We start from the raw sequence: 20,620 nt of genomic DNA on the forward strand, positions 1-20,620 counted from the left end.
CTTTTAACGTAATTCTATTTGAAATTTTTTTTCAATCCCAAGAAGCTGCCGACTCCTTGCTCGGTGTTTGTTTATTTCTTTCAAACGATTTAAAAGAAAAAAGGTACCTTTCATCAAAATTTGAAAATCTGAAAACAAAAAAATCTGACTTTTTAGTGAAACAAACAAAGATTCTCTGGGTAGAATACCTTAAAATAGACAATGATATTGTGAAAAATTTGCAGACATAGCCAGTTATTTTCTAGGATATTCTTATGAAGTCCGATGTCGTAACTTTTACTCTCAGTATTTGCAGATCCAATATCAGGCTTGTGAAAATTCAGCCTTCGTCGAATATCCAGAACTTTATCAATGCCGAAAAATAACTATGCAAAATGAATTGGACTTTTGATTGAGTCCAGGAAATATGACCAAGAAAAAAGAATTACTCACTTTGAATAAGAAAAGTTGCTGCAGAAATATCATCAGTGTCAAAACCAATGGTGAAGCGAACAATACCATCGTTCCCAACGGATATAATAAAGGAGGCAAAGCGTAGAATGTGAAACAAGGCCATGTCGCTGATTTCTAATGCACGCTCGGTGAATTCTATTTCCCAAACTGGCTTTAATCCAAACGAGTTTGATCTGTCAAAGGAATTGGCTCTGCAAAGAAGAATGGATTAGCAAATAATTTTTGGGGGGTAATTTTTCTTTGTGATTGGAGGGATATAACAAAATAGAAACAGATTAAAGCAATAAACATGCTGAATTCATACCATGCATAAACAAAACTTCATATCATAAAAAATTTAAAATGCAATCATTTTTGTAAGTAATATATTTTGTTTTATTCCAGACTGAAGTTCGATCCATTTTCTATCTCCTAAAATATAGCTTGGGTATATACAGATTTTATATCCTTTTTCGTAAAACCTTAACATTACTGCGTTTAGATGGGTCGACTTTATTTAACTTTTTATTTGGTTTGTATTGAAGAGTGTGTTTCTATTTTTAAATTTGTGTTGTTGTGTATCTTTGCATTAGCCACGGCTTAGAAAGAACTCAAAGTGTTAAAACTTACCACACTATATCAAATCATATCTTTAAAACTTGAAGTGAACAGAAATTATGTCGTTTAAAATCTTTTCCTCTATCTCCTCCTCTTCAACTCCGATTGACCTATGAAATGTTGCTCCGAAAGAATTTTTTTAGTTCAACAATTATGGTTAGTGGACAATTCTGAGCGATTATTTGCAGTCTATTTTAAAACCTATGCATAAAAGTTTTATTATTTAAAGCAATCAATAAGGTCTTCCTTTCTTGCAACATTGTGAACAATGTTTTTTATACCATTATAACTGCCTTTATAGGCTATATTGACAGTAGCTCTTAAGTTTTTTGGAGAAAAAATTAAACTAGAGCGTGAGAAGAGGGGCTTGAGAAAGGGCAAGTCACCTCATATATAAAACGTAGTTCTTTACTGTCACTTGACAAAACTTATTTTTCTATTTAATTTCTTAATGTTTTTAATCTTATGTGTAAACCTATACAAACTAAGAGGCGGGTTGCCACTTCGGTCCACCCTGTTATTACCTGTTCATTTTAAATTATACATAACAATGCTTCAAAACTGAAAATTACACGTGAAAATTTCATTTGAATTGAATTCCGAATTTGAATCAGCGAATAAAAAGGGCATTAAACAACACGTAGCTCTGGCTCAACTTCTTGTGCTGCTTAAAAAGGACGATAAACTTTCAATTTTTTTTCGATTTAATCGTCTAATGATATCCTAGGATGTTTGATTTGGTACGATTGTCCTAAAAAATAAAAACAGTATTCATGATAAGCCTTAACGAGCACATACAAACGCTTGTTTTGTTTAGGTAAGGGCTTCAAAAATGCAAAAGGGTTTTCTAATTTGCTAAATAAGGTGGCATTCTTTTCAACAATATTAATCCCCTGTTGTTCTCTCCCTTTTTAAAATATGGGACAAATCTTTTCAGGCTAAACACTTATCAAAATGAATGCTGATTCTTTTGATGTATGAAATTTGGCGTCTGTTACTAGCGAAACTGCATAGCTGCCCACGGAGGTTTCTTTCATTAAAATTTAAATTCCCGAATTTCCCATAATTTTTCAAAGATATTAATGGTTGGGTAAGCTTCGAGTTAACTAAATCAAGCTATTAGATTTTATTTTCATCGGCCTTGGCACTATATGGCGGTTATCACAAGTATTTTCAGTTGGAAATGAATTATGCAGATCAATGTAGCTCAATTTTATTTTGCTTGTTCTCTTTTATCCATCAGTTCCACAACCATCAGTTGTGGCACAGGTGACGCTGCGCCATGTACTATGGTGTCACTGGGAACAAATACTGGTAGTGCTAGGGTAAGATAAAGTGTGGTCGTAAAATCTCTAGAGGGTACTTATTCGATTGGAAATGAAAATTTCGAGTTCCCTTTTTAAGAGTCAAAAGTGGTCGAAGGAAAACCAACACACCCCCACGCTCTTTTCCCCCATATGTATCAGATAAAAATTTTCAGACAGCTATTTTGTTCAAAATTGTTCAAAGTTAAAATATCTATGCCTCCAGGGTTGACACCCCCAGCTTTTGAGGCAAGGGCTATAAGTTCTGCAAATTTTCCATTATTAACATGTACTGATTTGGGGAGTCGGTGCCCCCCCCCCCTAGAATAGTCCTCACAGAAAATTTCACCTGAAAAATATCATACTACAACAGGAAGGTAGCCCAAAATATACAACATAAAGAAAGGAGCACCAAAGGCCAAAAAGAAGCACCAAAACCCAAATGAATTATCCATGGATCAAAATCTAGTACAATGCTATGTCTACAATACCAGTACATACTATGTTTATTATGCTATATTTTCCTTCAGTAGTGCCACTCCGCAAGGTAACCCTAGTGAGTTGTTTGCAATTACATTTTTGATCAGGTAAACTCGTGAAAAAAGGTTAGAGAAAACATACATGTTAGTTTCTAATATGCCCACAAGCGTTAAAACCCTTACGTTGCATGCTGATCAGAACTTACAAATTCAGCAAATTATTTCTAAGCAAAATAATCTTATTGGGAAACCAAGGGAACGCCCATTCCTCAATATAAACTTTCTCTCAACTTTACTATGCGTGCAGTAGCTGTACGAACCTGTAGCATTCCACTGAATAATTCTCTCTTTGAAACAAAATCAATCCTTTGCGTGACACCTGTGTTTGAAGTATTATACTACCACTGCAGTCTAACCAGTTTACAGTCCTTTCCCCATCTTGCCAAATTGCCAAAACAAATTGCGTATTATAGGATATTAAAACATTGAAAGTTTCATCGTTCTTGAATATTGTTAGTCCTGAAGTTATAGATGGCAATGTATGAGTGTTGTTTTCGAATTTAACTTTCCCATCAATTAGCTCATGCTCCATTCTGATAATTGTTACAGAAAAGGGATGAAGTACTGCAATCAGGATGCTTGATCCATACCTAAAAATAATATATATTAGGAGGTAATTGGGCCAATGATAATTTTTTCCTAAACAATTGGTAATTCTTTTTAATTAGAGATGTTGAGTTTCGTAAAATTTTCGACAGATCTCTTACATTCAATCTGAGGGTATTTTTGCAATGTGCGATATAAAATAAATATTTGGACGTATTAATTTCAAAACATAGTTTTAGTTTCTTTGGACTCCTCTCCTTGATTACAAAAACATTCCTTAGCAGTTTGAGCCACTGTGTCCTTCCGAATGAAAACGTATTTAATTAAATTTTAATATTTTATTCTTGCCTTCGATTTTTTTTCCTCATGTTTTGACATTTCTTCTGAGCCAGGGATTTCCAATATGTTATTTCTCAAATGCCTGTTGTGAATGCATTAAAATCCAACACTGCCACCTGCTGCTCGACCATGTTGCAGCTTTCAAGGCATACGGGAATAAAACAGCTTTTAAACTATTTTCAGCGCTTGATTTTTAGGCAAACCAAGATCATTTTTTATTCCATTGGTTTACAAAAGGCTATAAATCTAAGTTTTGAATTGATAAGAAAATAAAGGATGGCCATTTTCAGCCGCCCCTTCAGGCACTTGTGCTCCTAATTTTTTTTTATATTTCATAGTCTAATATGGAATTTTCAATGGAGTCAAGCCTGAAATTTTCCACAAAATAATTAAAAAAAACAAAAAAACAACCCTTTTGCAATTAGAAAACGGAGAAGTTTTTTGCCACCTTTATTGGAAATTAGACTTACATTTAGGCAACAAGAAGAAAATTTACAACTGAAGATTTTGCAAGAGCCCAGCTATTGAACTCTCCCAGACAAATCTAATGAATCGACCAGAAGTTATTATTTTGTTCCGTACAAATATGTTAGTCTTGATTTTAATGCTTTAGTATTTCTGCCGATGACGATCTCTGTATAAAATTGTCGAAATACCCCGACTTCGGTAATTACATAAATATTCAAGCCTTGAATTTCTTAACGTATTGAACCTTAATGAAGGATTTAAAGGCATCAGAAGTCAGCAACAACAAATATGAGTTTACATTTACAATATCAATGTCCTAAAACGAAACACAGTATGGCGCAACATGGTTAGAATTTCTACTACAGTTTCCACCAAAGGATATTTTAGTTGGTTTAATTTACTGAGGCTAATATTGGGAACAGACTGGGGGTATCAAATACAGCATGATAAAATATCTATTCCACTCACAAATCTCTCTGCTGCAAAAAACCAAGTGGAAAATGATGACTTAGCTAGATGTGACCTACCTGAACTTTCTTTTTGGGGCACATGATCATCTGGTAGCCAACTCTTTCGAACAGTTCATGGTAGTGAATTGTAAGTAAGATTTAACACGGACCAAAAGTAAGGACCAAAAGTAATTCAGGAAACAAAATTTTGATAACAATTGATAAATCAATAGAATTACCTTTTTTTGTTGATTCCAAATGTATAAAATTTATCAAGTTTAATGTTACCCATCATAAACTACGAGACTGAAAAAAATGCCGGATTTTTGAAAAGAGGAAACATCCCCAAAAACCTAAAAGATCTTATTTGAAACCAAATCATATCATTCAGCGTGTTTGAAAACCTTACCTTAGAGATTTCAAGCTCCGACCTACAAAATGTGGTATTTTGTATTTTTGCCAGAAGAAAGACCGCGGATCTGTTTTTTTTTTTTTTTTTTTTTTTTTTTAGGAGATCGCATAGAGCCAATCGTTTCAGAAGTTAGGAAGAGGAATCATTTGATCGAAATTAGAAGTTCCAGTGCCCTTTCTGAGCAACAAAAAAAAATTGGAAGGCAACTAGTCCCCTTTCGTGCCCGTTTTTCACTAAAGATATCCGATCAAAACTGTGAAATAGTCATTCGGCTCAGCATCACCCTTGGGCAAGGTTTCCAGTTTCAGAAACAGGAATTCCTTGATCTGGCACAATCGTATTAGAAATAGATCTCAAATCTCCCTTAATTCCCAGAAAAAAGTCCGAAAAATTCTTAGTTTTTTTTTTTTTTTGAAAATGGTGTTACTTGTAATATGTATGAGGGCAAAATCAGTGGGGTATAAACGTAATCGTTAATTAAAGAAACGTAAATACATAGTGGCCTTATAAAAAAGGGGTTTATGTCCGATGTTTCATAGGATCCTCTATCCCTCTGGCCGAAAACCAAAAACTGCATATTGTAGTTGATTTTAAATGAATGATTATAAATAGTTTGATGAGACGATTATAAAAAAAAGTTTGGGAGTTTGATGAATAAAGTCAGCGATTACCCAATTATTTGGGTGTCCAAAAATAAGGTTTAAATTTAAATCTAAGTGCCGTTTAGGCTGCCTTGAAAATAAAGATCCATGTATTAGTGTGTTTTTGTTTGCAGTATAACATTTGCTCAGGCTACGCAAAAAGTCATTCATCAGAAAATTTTTAGATCCAGAGTTATTTTAAATGATAATAAAGTCGGCAAATACCCAATTGTTCAAGGTGTTCGAAAAATGGGTTTGAATTTAAATCAGAGTGTCATTTAGGCTGCCCTAAAAATTATAGATGTACATCATAGTGTATTTTTTATTGCTGTTTAATATTTGAATAGGCTAGACAGAGGCAAAATATTCCTCAAACTTTTAGCAAAGTATCATTTTGCATTATTATTTTATTTATGACGGTCCATTCAGTTTTAAGAATCTGAAATGACTCTGCATTGCCATAATATGGCAATGTTTTTTTCCTTTTTAAAAGTATCCATCCTCCTTCCTAAATCTCTCTTACTTGAAGAAGTAAGAATGGGATTTATACTTTACTGAAAACAAAGTATTTTCATTTTTCAAAGAAACCGATTGTTCTTTATGGATTGGAAAAAAAAAACTAGATTTATGGACTGAAAAAATTAGATGCACACGAAAAACATGCAAAATTACTATTTTTTTTTTAATGATAAACTTATCTTATCTCTTAGAAAAACTGCATTTTCCACAGGGTATATAAACCTTCAAATTGCCTTACCTTTGGAAAAGTGTCATAGATGTCACTGTTGATTCAAGAGCAAAAGATATCGTCGGTAAGAGTACTAATTTCTGCCAATTACACTGGCTTTCTCTTGATTCCAATGCTAACTCAGGAACTATTAAATGAATATTATTGTCAAAGTCGATCAAAACTAATCCTGTCATTGTGATGGAACATCTTTGAAGCTTGCATGGTTGGCAAAATTTTATATCCAGTCGATGTCTATCTTGATTGAATGCTAGAGCTCTCCATAAGCTCTTCGTCCTAAACATGCCTAAAATTTAAAAAAACCATTAATTTTAGAGTTGTCCTCTGCATAAAAACAGAATTTAGTTTATTTGAAGGACTGAGGGTAAATTCAAAAATTTTAATGGGCAGGGATAAGACCATTGGACAAATTTCCTACTATTGGTTACATGCTATGAGCTGGCTACTTATGGGAGAAGTTGTGATCCCAGGATAGAGCTATGCTAAATGGCATCGTCAGATATTTACTATTAAATTTAGATTCTTATTAACCCAAAATACAAAACGTTCTAAACAAATTGAATATTTACAGGGAGGGGGCCTATAAATGCCAATGAAGATTATTCAGGGAAGTGGCCATTATGCTGCGCAAACAATCTACGTTTTTAGGCCAATTTCACAACATTACATTTTCTTTTCTACTGATTTTTTTCCTTCAGTTGAATTTACCTGTCATGGTAAGTTCCTTATACTTGCCTATATGACTCAATAATAAGCCTAATTCTACCCATGTAACGTGTTTTCTGGTTAGGTTAAGCTCAGCTTGGAAAAATGCCCTGTCAATGAGTTTTTCCAATACTCCTTTTCAAATGGGTACAGAAATCACCATCTAATGCTGCAAATAACTACAGAGTCACATTTGAAAGCTGTAGAAAAATTGCTGCGGATTGCACTACCATTGGTTTCCTCTTGAAGAAGGTAATTCTCAATGGCAACATAATTTACTGTGTCTTACCAACTCTGTCTTTACTGTGGCTTCAGTTAACTTGTTTTCAATTTTACTGACGATGAAAAAAGGAGAGGGTGTCCAGGAGATATGGGCGTCCATATGATTTCTCTCTCTCTCTCTCTTTCTCTCTCTCTCTCTCTCTCTCTCTCTCTCTCTCTCTCTCTCTCTCTCTCTCTCTCTCTCTCTCTCTCTCTCTGCCTCTTTCTTTCTCTTTGTATTTTATTACAAAATTGTCCAATTAAAATTTTATTAAGTATCTCTTGCACAAGAACAGTGAATTGTAGCTTTTCATCGCTGCTTTAGCTACCAAGAAATAGAAAGTCTTGAAAAATCAGTGACACTTCTTCAATTTAGTTCAACTGATTGTTCAAACGTGGAAGTTCGCATGTAGGCTTCAGAACTTGAGTAAAATGGCATTAAATTATCTATGGCAGGCGTAATGAACGACTCTAGAGCCTGAATTCAGGTCAAAGTAGGGATTATCAATATTTGTCTCTCTACATTTTACCTACTTCAAAACAGTTAGTTCTCTTAAAACTGAAAAAACTGAAAAAACGAGTTAAACTTTCAGTTGCAGATTTACAGCCCAGATCAAGTCCACCTCTTGCATTTCTTAATTTAGTTCATTTTGACTTTGAATTGATTTTTCCTTCAAATGTCTTTGCTTTAGTATTCATCTATTCATTTGTGGCAGAATCTGTTGTCCTTAAGTTTAGCACAATTATTCATTTTTACTTTTGTTAATTTTGCGTGTCAGTTATTTATTTCAAGTTATTTTTTGATCGTTTTAAATTCATGATATTGAAACGTATTTATCACTCTTCATTTTAGGTTTTAATATTTCTTTCACTTTTCCTTATAAAATTTTAAAGCAAAAATATTTAAAGAAATTAATTTTGAAAAAAACTAACTTATTATAGATGGATTAACTGAGTGCATTTAAAAAACTTGATGGTAATAATGTACATACCACGGAAGCTTTCACCCACAATTTCACAAGAAATAGATAACAAAACAGTTGTTTCTGTTTGCGATTCGTGTTTCAAAGTTAGTAGCTCTAACGTTGCTATAGTTACAAACATTAAAAGACGCCTAATTTTGAAGTTGTAACCAGGGCTGCCAGCTGGATATTATTCTTCGAATGAACCTTTTTAGAAACTTGTTTGAGACATTAGATATTTTTTTCAGGTACATTTTTGTATACCTAACTACGGTTTAAAGATGAATTTAAATGTAAAAAAAACTGCTGCCCATATTAAAAGAGAAATAAGATTTGAACTATACAACATAATAATTTCTGTTTTAAGAATAGAAAACTGAGGTATTTTTTATCTTTTTTCAACCAGCTCTGGGATTTCCCTTTCCTTATTATAGCTCATCAGATGCATTTTTTTTTGGGTGGGGGGGGGGGTGGTAGGATCAACATGCCTTCAGCTTATCAATAACCGTTTTTATAAATGAATTAATAAATGGAACAAAGTTAAAATTCAATCGCTTTAATAGAATTTTGCTACTCACATATCTTTAGCCGTCATTCAAATGTGATTAATAGATTCGAAGTATAAAAGATATCATGGGATTTTTTTCCCTTAGCGAAACTAGAGTATATTTTCGAACACCTAAAGCCCGAGCACCGCCCAAGCGAAGGAACAAAGGCCCGAACTCTCGACCTTAGTAAGCGAAGCTAGGTGATGGGAAGCATTAATATCAATTGAAGTGGGATTTCTTCCAGAAAACGGTCCCTTGTAAATGTTAGTTATCTTCGGTCTGCCGGAGCTGTAGCTCTTGGTGTCATGATACTTATATTTGTGTTTCTAGCAGGACCAGTCGTTTTGCACCTTACCTGGCATTTGAAATTCAAATATTTTTGTGTGTAACAAAACATAATTTTGAAGCATCCCGAAAAATTAAAACACCAAAATTTTTCCTTTTAGTATTTTAGCAAATTATAACATATTTAAAGTATGGTGATTCTACAATTACGCTCATACTTTTTAGTAGTTGACTAAACTTATTTTGGAAAACAATATTTTTTTATTAATTTTTATTCCTTTTGTATTGACATAGTCTTTTCAGGAAAAAATAAATTATAGTTTATATGTTTTCGGCTTTTCTTTAAGAGCTTATATTTTCACCTGCTATATGTACGCTGGAGAAAACCTTTCAACAATTTTGAAGAACATACACCCGTTCAAAGATCTGGACACAAATATTCGTGTTTAATTTAGATCAAGGCTCATTGCCTCAGGCTCTGGTGGTTTAAATCAACCCCAAAAGCCTTGTTATATGATTTTTGGACTATTTTGAATAAAAGAACTGTCTCAAAATTTCTATTGGATGCATCTCAGGATACCACAACGTGTGTGTGAGGGGGGATATTTGCGCTCTGATCACTTTGAATCTCAAAATAGGCATTAGAACTTCCAATTACCAATCCAGTGAGTCCCCTCAAAAGCATATACGACCACCCTTTCTATTAGAACCACATATGCCCCCAGGGGATAACCTACAACAATTGCCCTGACAGTTTTAGGGGGAGGGAATTTCTTCCTGACAAACAGAGTTTCCGGACCCTTCAGATACAATGAACAAAATTGCTATATCGAAAACTCCGTAGAAACCTTATATGCAGTCACAGCACAACTTACAACCCTATCCCCAGGGCGCTGGGGAGTTGTGTCAACCCTAGAGGCATTTTTATATGTTATTTGGACTATTTTGAACAAAATCACTATCTCATAATTTCTATCAGATACGTTTGGTTAAAAGAGGGTTTGTCCGGGAGGGGAGGGGACAATTTGCCCTCCATAATTTTTTACTCTTAAAAAGGAACTAGAACTTCTAATTTTCAACCAAATGAGCCTCTTCTAAAGTTAAATAGCCATCCCATTAATTAAAACCGTAAATGCCCCCGTGGCATCACTTAGAGCCCTCGCCCTCAGGCTCTGGTGTTTTGCAGCGACCCCAAAAGCCTTGTTGTATGATCTTTGGACTATTTTGAATGAAATAAATGTCTCAAAATTTATATTGAATGTATTTTGGAAAAAGTTGAAGTGGGGGGGGGGGGGTAGCTGCCCTCTAATCACTTTGAATCGTAAAAGTGAGTCACTTTGAATCACTAGAAATTCTGATTACAAATCCAATGATTCCCGTCTAAAGTATATGCGACCACTCTTTCTATAAAAACCTTATAAGTTATTTCCATAGCTTACAACCCTTGCCCGGAGAACTGTGAGGTGGGGGTATCTTCTTCAAAGATATAATTTCCAGACCCTTCAACTACAATGAACAAAATTGATGTTTCTAAATTTTGATTGGATGTCTTTGGGGAAATAATGAGCGGGGGGGGGCTGGTTGCTCTCTAATGACTTTTGACTCTTATAAAGGGCACTAAAACTTCCACTTTCAATTCAAATGAGCCCTATCTGAATCTTATACGACCACCCATTACATAAAAGCCTTATATGCCCCCAGGTCATGACTTACAACCCTATCCCTAGGGGACTAGGGGGTTGTGTCAACCCTTGAGGCATTATTATCTGTTCTATGGACTATGTTGACGGAAACTGCTATCTCAGAGTTTCAATCAAACTTGTTTGGTGAAAAGAGGGGTAGTCGGGGAGGGGGGGGGGGGGCTAGCTGTCCTCCATCATTTTTTCGAGACAATACCACGTGTATATGTGTGTCATGGGGGGGGACTATTAATTGACTAATAAAAGGGACACTAGTCCTCTCAATCTCCAGTCGAATGAGTCCTTTTTGAAGTTTTAAGACAACTCTTCTATACGAAGTGCCCTGGTCTAAAACAAACCCCCCAAAAATAATAATAAATAATACATTGTGCCAACATCATTCTTTACTGAGGCAGCGCTTTTGCGCTGCCTATAATCTCTCCCTTTACAATGTTTTGATAGCCTATGACGATTATCAAACTACTGTAAGGGGGAACGGCTGTATTTTGTGACTTAATACTCCGCTCCTTCACCCTTGACAAAAAGTTCCATGGTGGTTCATGGCTTAAAACTTTACCAATCCGCAACAGAACATCTTTGGCTTCCCTTCTTCCTTCCTTCAGAGATAATATGTCAAAATTCTTTTACTTTCGTTCCCCTAAAAATCTCTAAAAGGTGTATTTTGATCCCCTTAAGCCTTCCAAAGCGTTCTAAGCAGATTTCCCATTGAAATCCCCCTCAGGAGATTCCCCTGTAGATAATTTCCATGAAAAGTTTCCTCCTGAACGATTTCTCTTGGTCATTTCCCCCTCCAGCAAAAAAGTCATATGTCAAACTGGTTACAATAAATTTGAAAATTGTCTTTACTTAAGCAATCGCTTGCTAATTTGAATATATTGAGTCCTGTCCATCTTAAATTTGCTTGATTTAGACTTTGAGTTTGACTCCATTTTACTTAAAATTAAATTTAAAGAAAGAAAAAATCTTGATGTGCCCCTAGTTGACGCGTTCTCAATCGCAAGGGTTGAACGGTATCATATACTACAAATGTTTGTGCATTATCATGTCCAGGGGAAGTATATAAAGTATCAAAACGAAAATAAACTACAAAAAAAATATGTAACAATATATGGTCTGGATTGCCCTTTTATTTTTCTCGAAGGTTGCACTTTGTGGTATTAGTATTGCTACTTTAGTAACGGTTATTTTAATTCTTTGTCTTTTTTTTCTTGCTTTTTCAACTCCCACCTCACCGTGACATTAATACTCTAGTAAATTTTAAATTATTATTAAATATCACCGTATTCTATTTTGTAACCAACTAATTTCTATAAAAAACTTCAGAAATTTCAATTTTACAGAAAACGGCAATATACCTGAATTATTCATTCTACTCTGTACTAATGGTATGCGTCTGTATGTTGGCATATGTATGCATGTGCACTTCCGTCGTACGACACAACTTCCAAAGCTGCAAGTTATTTAATATTTCCAAATTATTTTCTTTAGCCTTCTTTTTACCCTGTTATGATAAGTCAACTATCAATCCCCCCCCAAAAAAAAATGAAAAAAAGAACTGAAAGATATACAAACAAAATATTGGACCATTTATTGTACATATACATTTGAATATAGGTAGAATATCCCAAGATCGTTTCTTTCTTCATTCTTTTTATTCGTTTTACTTTCCCTTTGGTTTATCAGTTTTATATATGGGACGAAGTCTTCGGGGTTAAGTGTCTGCAAATGGAAAGTTTACAGGGAGTATTTTCATGAGGGAATTTTCCCTTGGCGGAGAGAAATTTCTGGGAGGATTATCTACGGGGAGATTTTCCGAGGGGAGTTTTCTGGAGGGGAGAGGGTATCCTCTTCCTCCGGATATCATCCCGGGATATTGCAGGTAATTTATTTTGAAACCGGGTACGCATAAGCTGTTTTGATATGCTTAGGCAAGGGGGTCTTTTCAGCAGAGAATCCTTAGGTGACTCTGCAGAATCTTGTCTAGGAAACGTTATCAGAGAATTGCATGCCATTAAGATAGCAAAGTCTAAACATACCCGACTGCGTTTGGTTTTATATACCCCCTAGCACCATCTCCTCAACCCATAGCCATTCGAAGTCCCCTTTGCCAATGCTAGAGCTTTCCTTGAAGTGAACGAGTTATAAGCTTTCGATGTATTATTTCTTCACAAGAACCACTTCACATGGAAGGAATATTTGTCTGGTGGAATCTGGTGGGCTAATTATGAATCTCAATTAGGGTTTTAGCCTGATATAAATAAGAAACCCTTGAAAAAAAATGAAATCAAAGAAAACTTAAACATCTATCTAAAGACAAACTAAATTAACTTCGTAAATCGTTTCATCAAACAGTTCGTGGTAAAGAACTGAAGTAAGTTGCGACCCGGCTCATAGTAAACGAAAGTCTAAAAAACAGAATTTTTGATACTAATAGATGCATCAAAAGAATCGGACTTTTATGATGATTTTCAATATACAAGTTTCATCAAATTTAGTCCTACCCATCAAAAGATACGAGCCTGAGAAAATTTGCTTTCTTTTGAAAAATAGGGGGAAACATCCCCTAAAAGTCGTAAAATCTTAACGAATATCACACCGTCGCATTAAGCGTACCAGAGAACCACGAGCTCCACTGTAGAATTTTTAAGCTCCAATCTACAAAGTGTGGAACTTCGTATATTTTGCCAGAAGAATGACAACGGGTGTGTGTTTATATGTTGTTTTTCTTTCTTCTTTTTTTCTTTTTCTTTTCCCCAGGGGTGATCACATCGAGCCAGTGGTCCTAGAATGTTGCAAGAGGGCTCATTCTAACCAAAATTAAAAGTTCTAGTGCCCTCTTTCAGTGACCAAAAAATTGGAGGGCACCTAGGCCCCCTCCCACGCTCTTTTTTCTCAAATTCAATGGATCAAAATTTCGAGATAGCAATTTTGTTCAGCATAGTAAAAAAATATAATAAATATGTCTTTGAGGACGACTTACTCCCCCACAGTCCCCGGGGGAGGGGCTGCAAGTTACAAACTTTGACCAGGGTTTACACACAGCGATGGTTATTGGGACGTGCACAGACATTTTCAGGGGATTTTTTGGTTGGGGGGAGGGTTGAGGGGAGGGAGCTACGTGAAAGGATCTTTCCTTGGAGGAATTTGTCATGGGGGAAGAGAAATTCCATGAAGGGTGGACAGGATTTTCTAGCATTATTTCAAAAAAAAAAATATGAAATTTTTTTCAACTGAAAGTAAGAAGCAGTATTAAAACTTCAAACGAACAGAAATCATTACGCATATGAGGGGTTCATCTCCTCCTAAATACCTCCCTCTTTACGCTAACGTATTTTTAGTAATTTCAACTATTTATTCTACGGCCTTTGTGATTCTGGGGTTATTCTTAAGTAATTAGGATAAAATTTAAGCTTTAGTGTAAAGAGCTATGTATTAACAAGGGGGCTAACCCCATCATATACGTACTAAAAATATACGAATATAGAAGTTCGTTACGTAAGTTAATTCGTATATTTACGTATATTTTTTGCTCATAAAAACGTTCGTAAAAAATTTAAAGTTCTAGTTGCCTTTTTAAGTAACAAAAAATTGGAGGGCAACTAGGCATCCTTCCCTACCCCTTTTTCCTCAGAATCGTCCGATCAAAACTACGAGAAAAACCATTCAGCCAAAAAAAATGATATGCAAATTTCTTTTTCAAATAGTTCGTGGTAATAAACTGTGGTTAGGAGTGAACCGGCCCAATAGTAACCGAAAATCTAAAAAACAGAATTTTGATACCAATGGTTACATCAAAAGAATCGTATTTTTATGTAAACTTTAAATATATAAGTTCCATCAAGTTTAGTCTTACACATCAAAAGTTGCCGGAGAAAACTTGCCTTATTTTAGAAAATAGGGGGAAACATCTCCTAAAAGTCATAGAATCTTAACGAAAATCACACCATCAGATTCGTATATGAGCGCATATGAAAATCCTACTGTAGAAGTTTCAAGCTCTTATCAACAAAAATGTGGAATTTTGTATTTTTTGCCAGAAGACAGATCATGGATGTGTTTATTTGTTCGTATCGACCCAGTGGTCCTAGAATGTCGCGAGAGGGCTCATTCTAACAGGAATTAAATGTTCTAATGCCGTAAGTTCTAGTTTTGATTAAGTTGTAATTATTCATGAGCTGTGAGCCAAAATCAAAACATGGATTAATTTTAAAACGTTCAGAAATTAAATAAAAAAACAAGTTTTTTTAATTGCAAGTAAGAAGCGTCATTAAAACTTGAAAAGGACAGAAATTATTCCGTAAATGAAAGGGGTTGTCCCCTCTTCAACGTTCCGCTCTTTACACTAAAGTTTCGGGTCTTTGTCCCAGTTCTACTTTTAAAACAATTAAAAACTTTATAGTAAAGAACGAGGCGTTGAGAAGGGGACTACCCCTTTCATATACGGAGTAATTTCTGTTCGTTTTAAGTATTAACGTCACTCCTTACTTGCAGTTGCAAAAACTTGTTTTTTTTTTTATTTAATATGAAGAAAAACTTAAACAAAAACTTTCTAACAGGGTTACTTTAAATGACAATAGCAGAACAAGTTCTCAAAATCCTCGTTACAGATAATCTACAGCAACTATTTTTACATTTTCACCCCGAATCAAAATTTTAAAGTTTAGGTTACTATGGGTCGTGGTTTGCTCTTTACTAGGTTGTCATGGTTGAAAAAGTGAAGAAACTAATTAAAATTATGAAAATAATTTGAAAAAAAATATTACAAAATGGAAATATTCTTATAAAAAAAATACATCTTTATTCTTTGCTTAAAAAAAACAAGTCTTTTCTTTTCAACAGAAACTAAAAAGAAATATTAAAACTTAAAACGAACCTAAACTATTCCATATATGAAGGCTCCTCCTCACTACATCACCCTTCATGCTAAAGTTTTTTAGTACTTACGATAGAACTCGAAAGGACTAAGAAACATCAATTAGAGCCCAACAAGGGGGTAACCGGCTCGAGACCAAAATGCTAAAATCCAGAGAGAAAAAGGGCCTCAAAATACTTTATCTGAATGCAGACATCCTTCCAAATAAACTTGAGGAACTGAAGCATCTAATTTCTCTTGAAACCCAACATATTGTGGAATTGCAAAAGTTAAACCTAAAAATAGCCGGCGCCCAACCACGCTTCCCAAATTTTATATTCCAGCCTACACGAGTCGCTTTATAAATCATGATTATAAAAATAGCAGATAGGTATATTATGCTACAGTCATGAAAAATGCAACATAGCTAATTTTAATGTAAAAATATATGGATTAGAGAGTATATGGGTTCATCTAGCCCAGAGAAATCAAAAAACGATAAACATTGGAATTATTTACATAAACCCTTCAAGCACCTTTGAAAATGATGACCTTCTTTCACAAATCTATGAGTGTTGCAGACCAATTACTACTAGCATCATGCTAGGTGATTTCAACAGCTCACTGATTGATTGGGATGCACATTACGGGTTGCAGCGGTAATTGGCAACCTAATCAGAGACTATCCTGTCCCATACTAAGAAATACAATAACCCCTAACTCCTAAAAATATTGTTAGATCGAAACAAAAAGTACACTATTAGAACCACCTTGTCCGAAACTCATGTATAGAATACTTACAGTCTCTTGGCTTGAGCAACGAAGAAAATATGTTGGCTTGAAAAACAAGAACATTTACTTCAACTACGATATTCTGCATCGACGGCATCTCTTTTTCTGTGTTTTTCTTTCTCCTTAGCTAGCTGGGCACTGGAAAATCATAGAGAGCTGTTCAATGGCTAATTTTAAAGGAAATTGCTAAATCTAGGATCTTTTGTAGTTAAAAAGAAAATAGTTTTTAAAATAGAATAAATTTTTACAAAAAAAAACTCCATTTTGTGTACAGGCTTGTCGAATGGCGTTATAATTGTAGGTTATAACAACGTGTGATGTAATAAGTGAATGCAATTCGAGTTGCAGCGGTAGCTAGCAACCCAGTAAGAGACGATCCAGGCTATAACCATATGTGACGTAATAAGTGAATGCAATCTGGGGTGCAGCAGTAGCCAGAAACCTAGTAGGAGACAATCACGTCACATATCAAAAAATAAATTGCCCATAACTCCTAAAACTGGAATCAGATCAAACAAAGAGGTACAGTATTAAAACCGCCTTGTCCAATACCTCTATATTGCAAAATAAGCTTTTCCTTGGCTTGAATAACCAGGAAAACATATTGGTTTGAAAATGAAATTTATAACAAACAACGAACTCTTTCCTATAATAACTTTTAACTATAGTACAGGCTTGCACAGTTATCTTTAAGGTCAATATATTAAGAATTCCCTCCTACGGAGAATCGAACCCCGGTCACCCGCGTAACAATTGGGTATGCTTACCATTATTATAATATAGAAAGAACATTTATAGTAAATTACATAAAGAATAAAATTAATAATAGTTTTAGTTAAACTTTAAATTGACAAATGTATAAAAATTGCCTACGGCAGGAACTGAACCTGTGACCTTTGGAGTAGAATTCAAACAAGCTAACCACTGCATCAAGTTGGCTTTCGAGGACCCTATTTTAAAATATTTTATGTCATACTTAAATGATTATATTAATCCGAGTTGCACCGGTAGCTTGCAACCTAGTAAGAGACGATCAGGCCCCATAGCAAAAAGTACAATAGCCCATGACTCCTAAAAATAGAGTCGGATCAAAAAAAAAGTACACTACTAGAACTGCCTTGTCCAAGTCCCCTAAATACGAAACTTACCGTCTCTTGGCTTGAACAACAAAGAAAATGTATTGGCTTGAAAATCAAGATAAGTTGCTGAAACCATGATATTCTGCATATAAGACATCTTTTTCTTTTCTTTTTTACCTCAGACAGCCTGGCACTGGAACATCGTAGAGAGCTGGTTAGTGGCTCATTTAAAGGAAATGATATGGTTAAAACCTTTTATATTAAAAAAAAAATTATAAAATAATATAAATAAGAATCACTTCGGTCACCATCCCAAAATAAAAATTCTAAAAACAATAAATGACAACTATCTAGACCAGCTTGTAAAACAGCCAACTCGAATTCGGGGAAAAGATAAACCAACAACCCTTCATCTGGTTATGTGCAACTATCGCTCAGAAATTGAAATAGTTAGAGTTGAGGCACCTCTGGGCAAGTCGGATGCTACTATTACTATTGTGTTGAAGGCTGAAACTAAACAGAAATAAAGCAATAAAAATAAACTTAATCATTATAAAGCATAGCCTACTACAAATCAATGCGCGAGGCTCTGAGCGAAGCGGACTGGCCTAAAGAATTTAATAACCTTGAGACGGTGGAGGAGATCCATGGGTTGTTTTGCGATAAAATCCATAATTGGACAAAAAACTGTGCCAGCTACAGTAAAGCACACAAGACCCGCACTGAACCGAGAAAATGTGGAGCTAATCAAAAGAAAGCAGCAGGCTTGGCGAAAGTTCGCCAGAACTCATGCTGACGAAGACTATAAACTATTTTGTCTATAGTTAAACTATATTTAAAAGTGAAGTCGGAAAACCAACACGAAATTTTGCAGCTAAAAGAGAAAAACAAGTCACCAAAAATATTAAAGAAAATCCTAAGGCTTTCTGGAATTATGTAAGCTCTCAGCGTCAAGAGCGACCTAGTATTCCAGCTCGAATACATCCTTTATCAAGAAAAACATTGCAACAACCCACTGAAAAGGCCAATCTATTTAATTATTATTTTGCATCCGTTTTAAGGGTGTATGCCCAAACGGCACACACCCTCGCATTCTCAAAGAATTTTCAGCACAAGTCACAAGACCCCTATCTCTCTTCTTTATGGTATCTATGGATTCCGGGTAAATCCCTAGTTTCTAGAAAAAGGCAATATTCACCCCAATCTCCAAAAAAGGTGAAAAACAAAATGCAATCAAATACTTTGCCATAAGTCTTACAAGCATCACTTGTAAAATATTCGAGCCATCATAGCAGACAGATTACTAGAATATCTTCTAACCCAAAAGTTAATCAACAAAAGGCAGTTTGGATTCCTAAGGCAGTTCGCTCTCCCGAAACTAAGGCAGTTTCGGGACAGCGAAGAATTTTGTATATTCGCAATTTTACGTGGTTAAAAACATATATATATATATATATATATATATATATATATATATATATATATATATATATATATATATATATATATATATCTTCACAGGTGGGACACAGTGACACAACTACAATGGCGCGTAATGACTTATGCACGCGGGGGGGGGGCTTGGGTACCAAATAGGTGTTGGTGTGGCGCGAAGCGCCACACCTACAGCTAGTACGTAATAAAAATATACCAATCTAGAAATTCATTACGGCAGTTAATTCGTGAGGAACATATATTTTTTACTAATATAAACGTTCGTGAAAAACTCCGCCTGTTATACAGCCAGTCCCAAGCCTGGAAAAAGGAGGAGGGTTGGTCGGAGGGCTAGTAACCCGCCACCGTAAAACCGATTACTCAAGAAACAGCAATAGATAGCCCCGGATTGACTTCTATGATGAGATTTATACCATGACAAATCATGCCCCCATCCTTGATGTCATTAGAAAGCGACGATGGATGTATTGGGGGCACATGGTGCGAATGGGTGATGGAAGGCTACCTCATAACATATGGTGTTGGATACCCCCTGGCCTCAACAAGTAAGGGAGACCCAAAATGACCGTTGGCAGGATGTTAGAGAAGGAGGCAAAGCTGGCAAGGTTTTCGATGGAGGAGCTTTGGTCGAGGGCTCAGGACAGGTCGTCGTGGCGAACCACTGTTGCTGTCTTATGCGCCCTCAGGCGTGGGAGGACCTAAGTCTAAGTAAAGCCTTTTTAAGTAGCCCAAAAATTGGAGGGCAACTAAGCCTCCTCACCCATCCCTTTTTTTCTCAAAATCGTCTGTTCGTTTTCAAACAGTTTGTGGTAACAAACTGTGATAAGAAGTAACCCGGCTCAATAGATCTAAAAAAGGGAATTTTGATACCAATAGTTACATCAAAAGAATCGTACTTTATGCTGATTTTGAATATTTAAGTTCCATCAAGTTTAGTCTTACAAATCAAAAGTTACGAGCCTGAGAAAATTTGCCTCATTGTAGAAAATAGGGGGAAAATCCCCTAAAAGTCACATACTCTTAACGAATATCACACCATCAGATTCAGCATATCAGAGAACCCTGTTGTAGAATTTTCAAGCTCTTATCTACAAAAATGTGGAGTTTTGTAATTTTTTTTTCCAGAAGACAGATCACGGATGCGTGTATATTTGTTTGATTGTTTTTTTTTAGGCGTGATCGTATCGACCCAGTGGTCCTAGAATGTCGCGAGAGGGCTTATTCTAACGGAAATTAAAAGTTCTAGTTCCCCAAGTTCTAGTTCTAATTTTTTTTTAGTTATTCACGTGCATTAAAACATGCATTAATTTAAATATTTATTCAGAAATTAAATTAAGAAAAACATTTTTTTAACTGCAAGTAAGGAGCGACATTAAAACTAAACGAACAGAAATTATTCCGTATATGAAAGGGGTCGTCCCCTCCTCAACGCCTCGCTCTTTACGCTAAAGTTTGACTCTTTGTCACAGTTCTACTTTATAAAAC

The 20,620-nt window shown here is 35.2% G+C and overlaps 1 protein-coding gene across 3 annotated transcripts in view; it reads right to left on the reverse strand.

The window, feature by feature from the left end:
* Window positions 1-20,620, reverse strand: part of LOC136033828 (uncharacterized) — a 101,257-nt gene that overhangs the window by 79,799 nt on the left and 838 nt on the right. For all 3 annotated transcript variants that reach the window (XM_065714766.1, XM_065714765.1, XM_065714767.1), the window contains exons 2-5: window positions 16,611-16,739; window positions 6,506-6,782; window positions 3,154-3,483; window positions 433-644 (exon numbers count right to left, since the gene is read on the reverse strand). In XM_065714766.1, coding sequence (XP_065570838.1) covers window positions 433-644; window positions 3,154-3,483; window positions 6,506-6,782; window positions 16,611-16,698 — 907 coding nt within the window. In that variant the 5' untranslated portion in view covers window positions 16,699-16,739. The remainder of the gene's footprint in view (window positions 1-432; window positions 645-3,153; window positions 3,484-6,505; window positions 6,783-16,610; window positions 16,740-20,620) is intronic.

Source organism: Artemia franciscana, chromosome 12 (genome assembly GCF_032884065.1).
Source record: "Artemia franciscana chromosome 12, ASM3288406v1, whole genome shotgun sequence".
In the NCBI taxonomy this organism is placed as follows: domain Eukaryota; kingdom Metazoa; phylum Arthropoda; class Branchiopoda; order Anostraca; family Artemiidae; genus Artemia; species Artemia franciscana.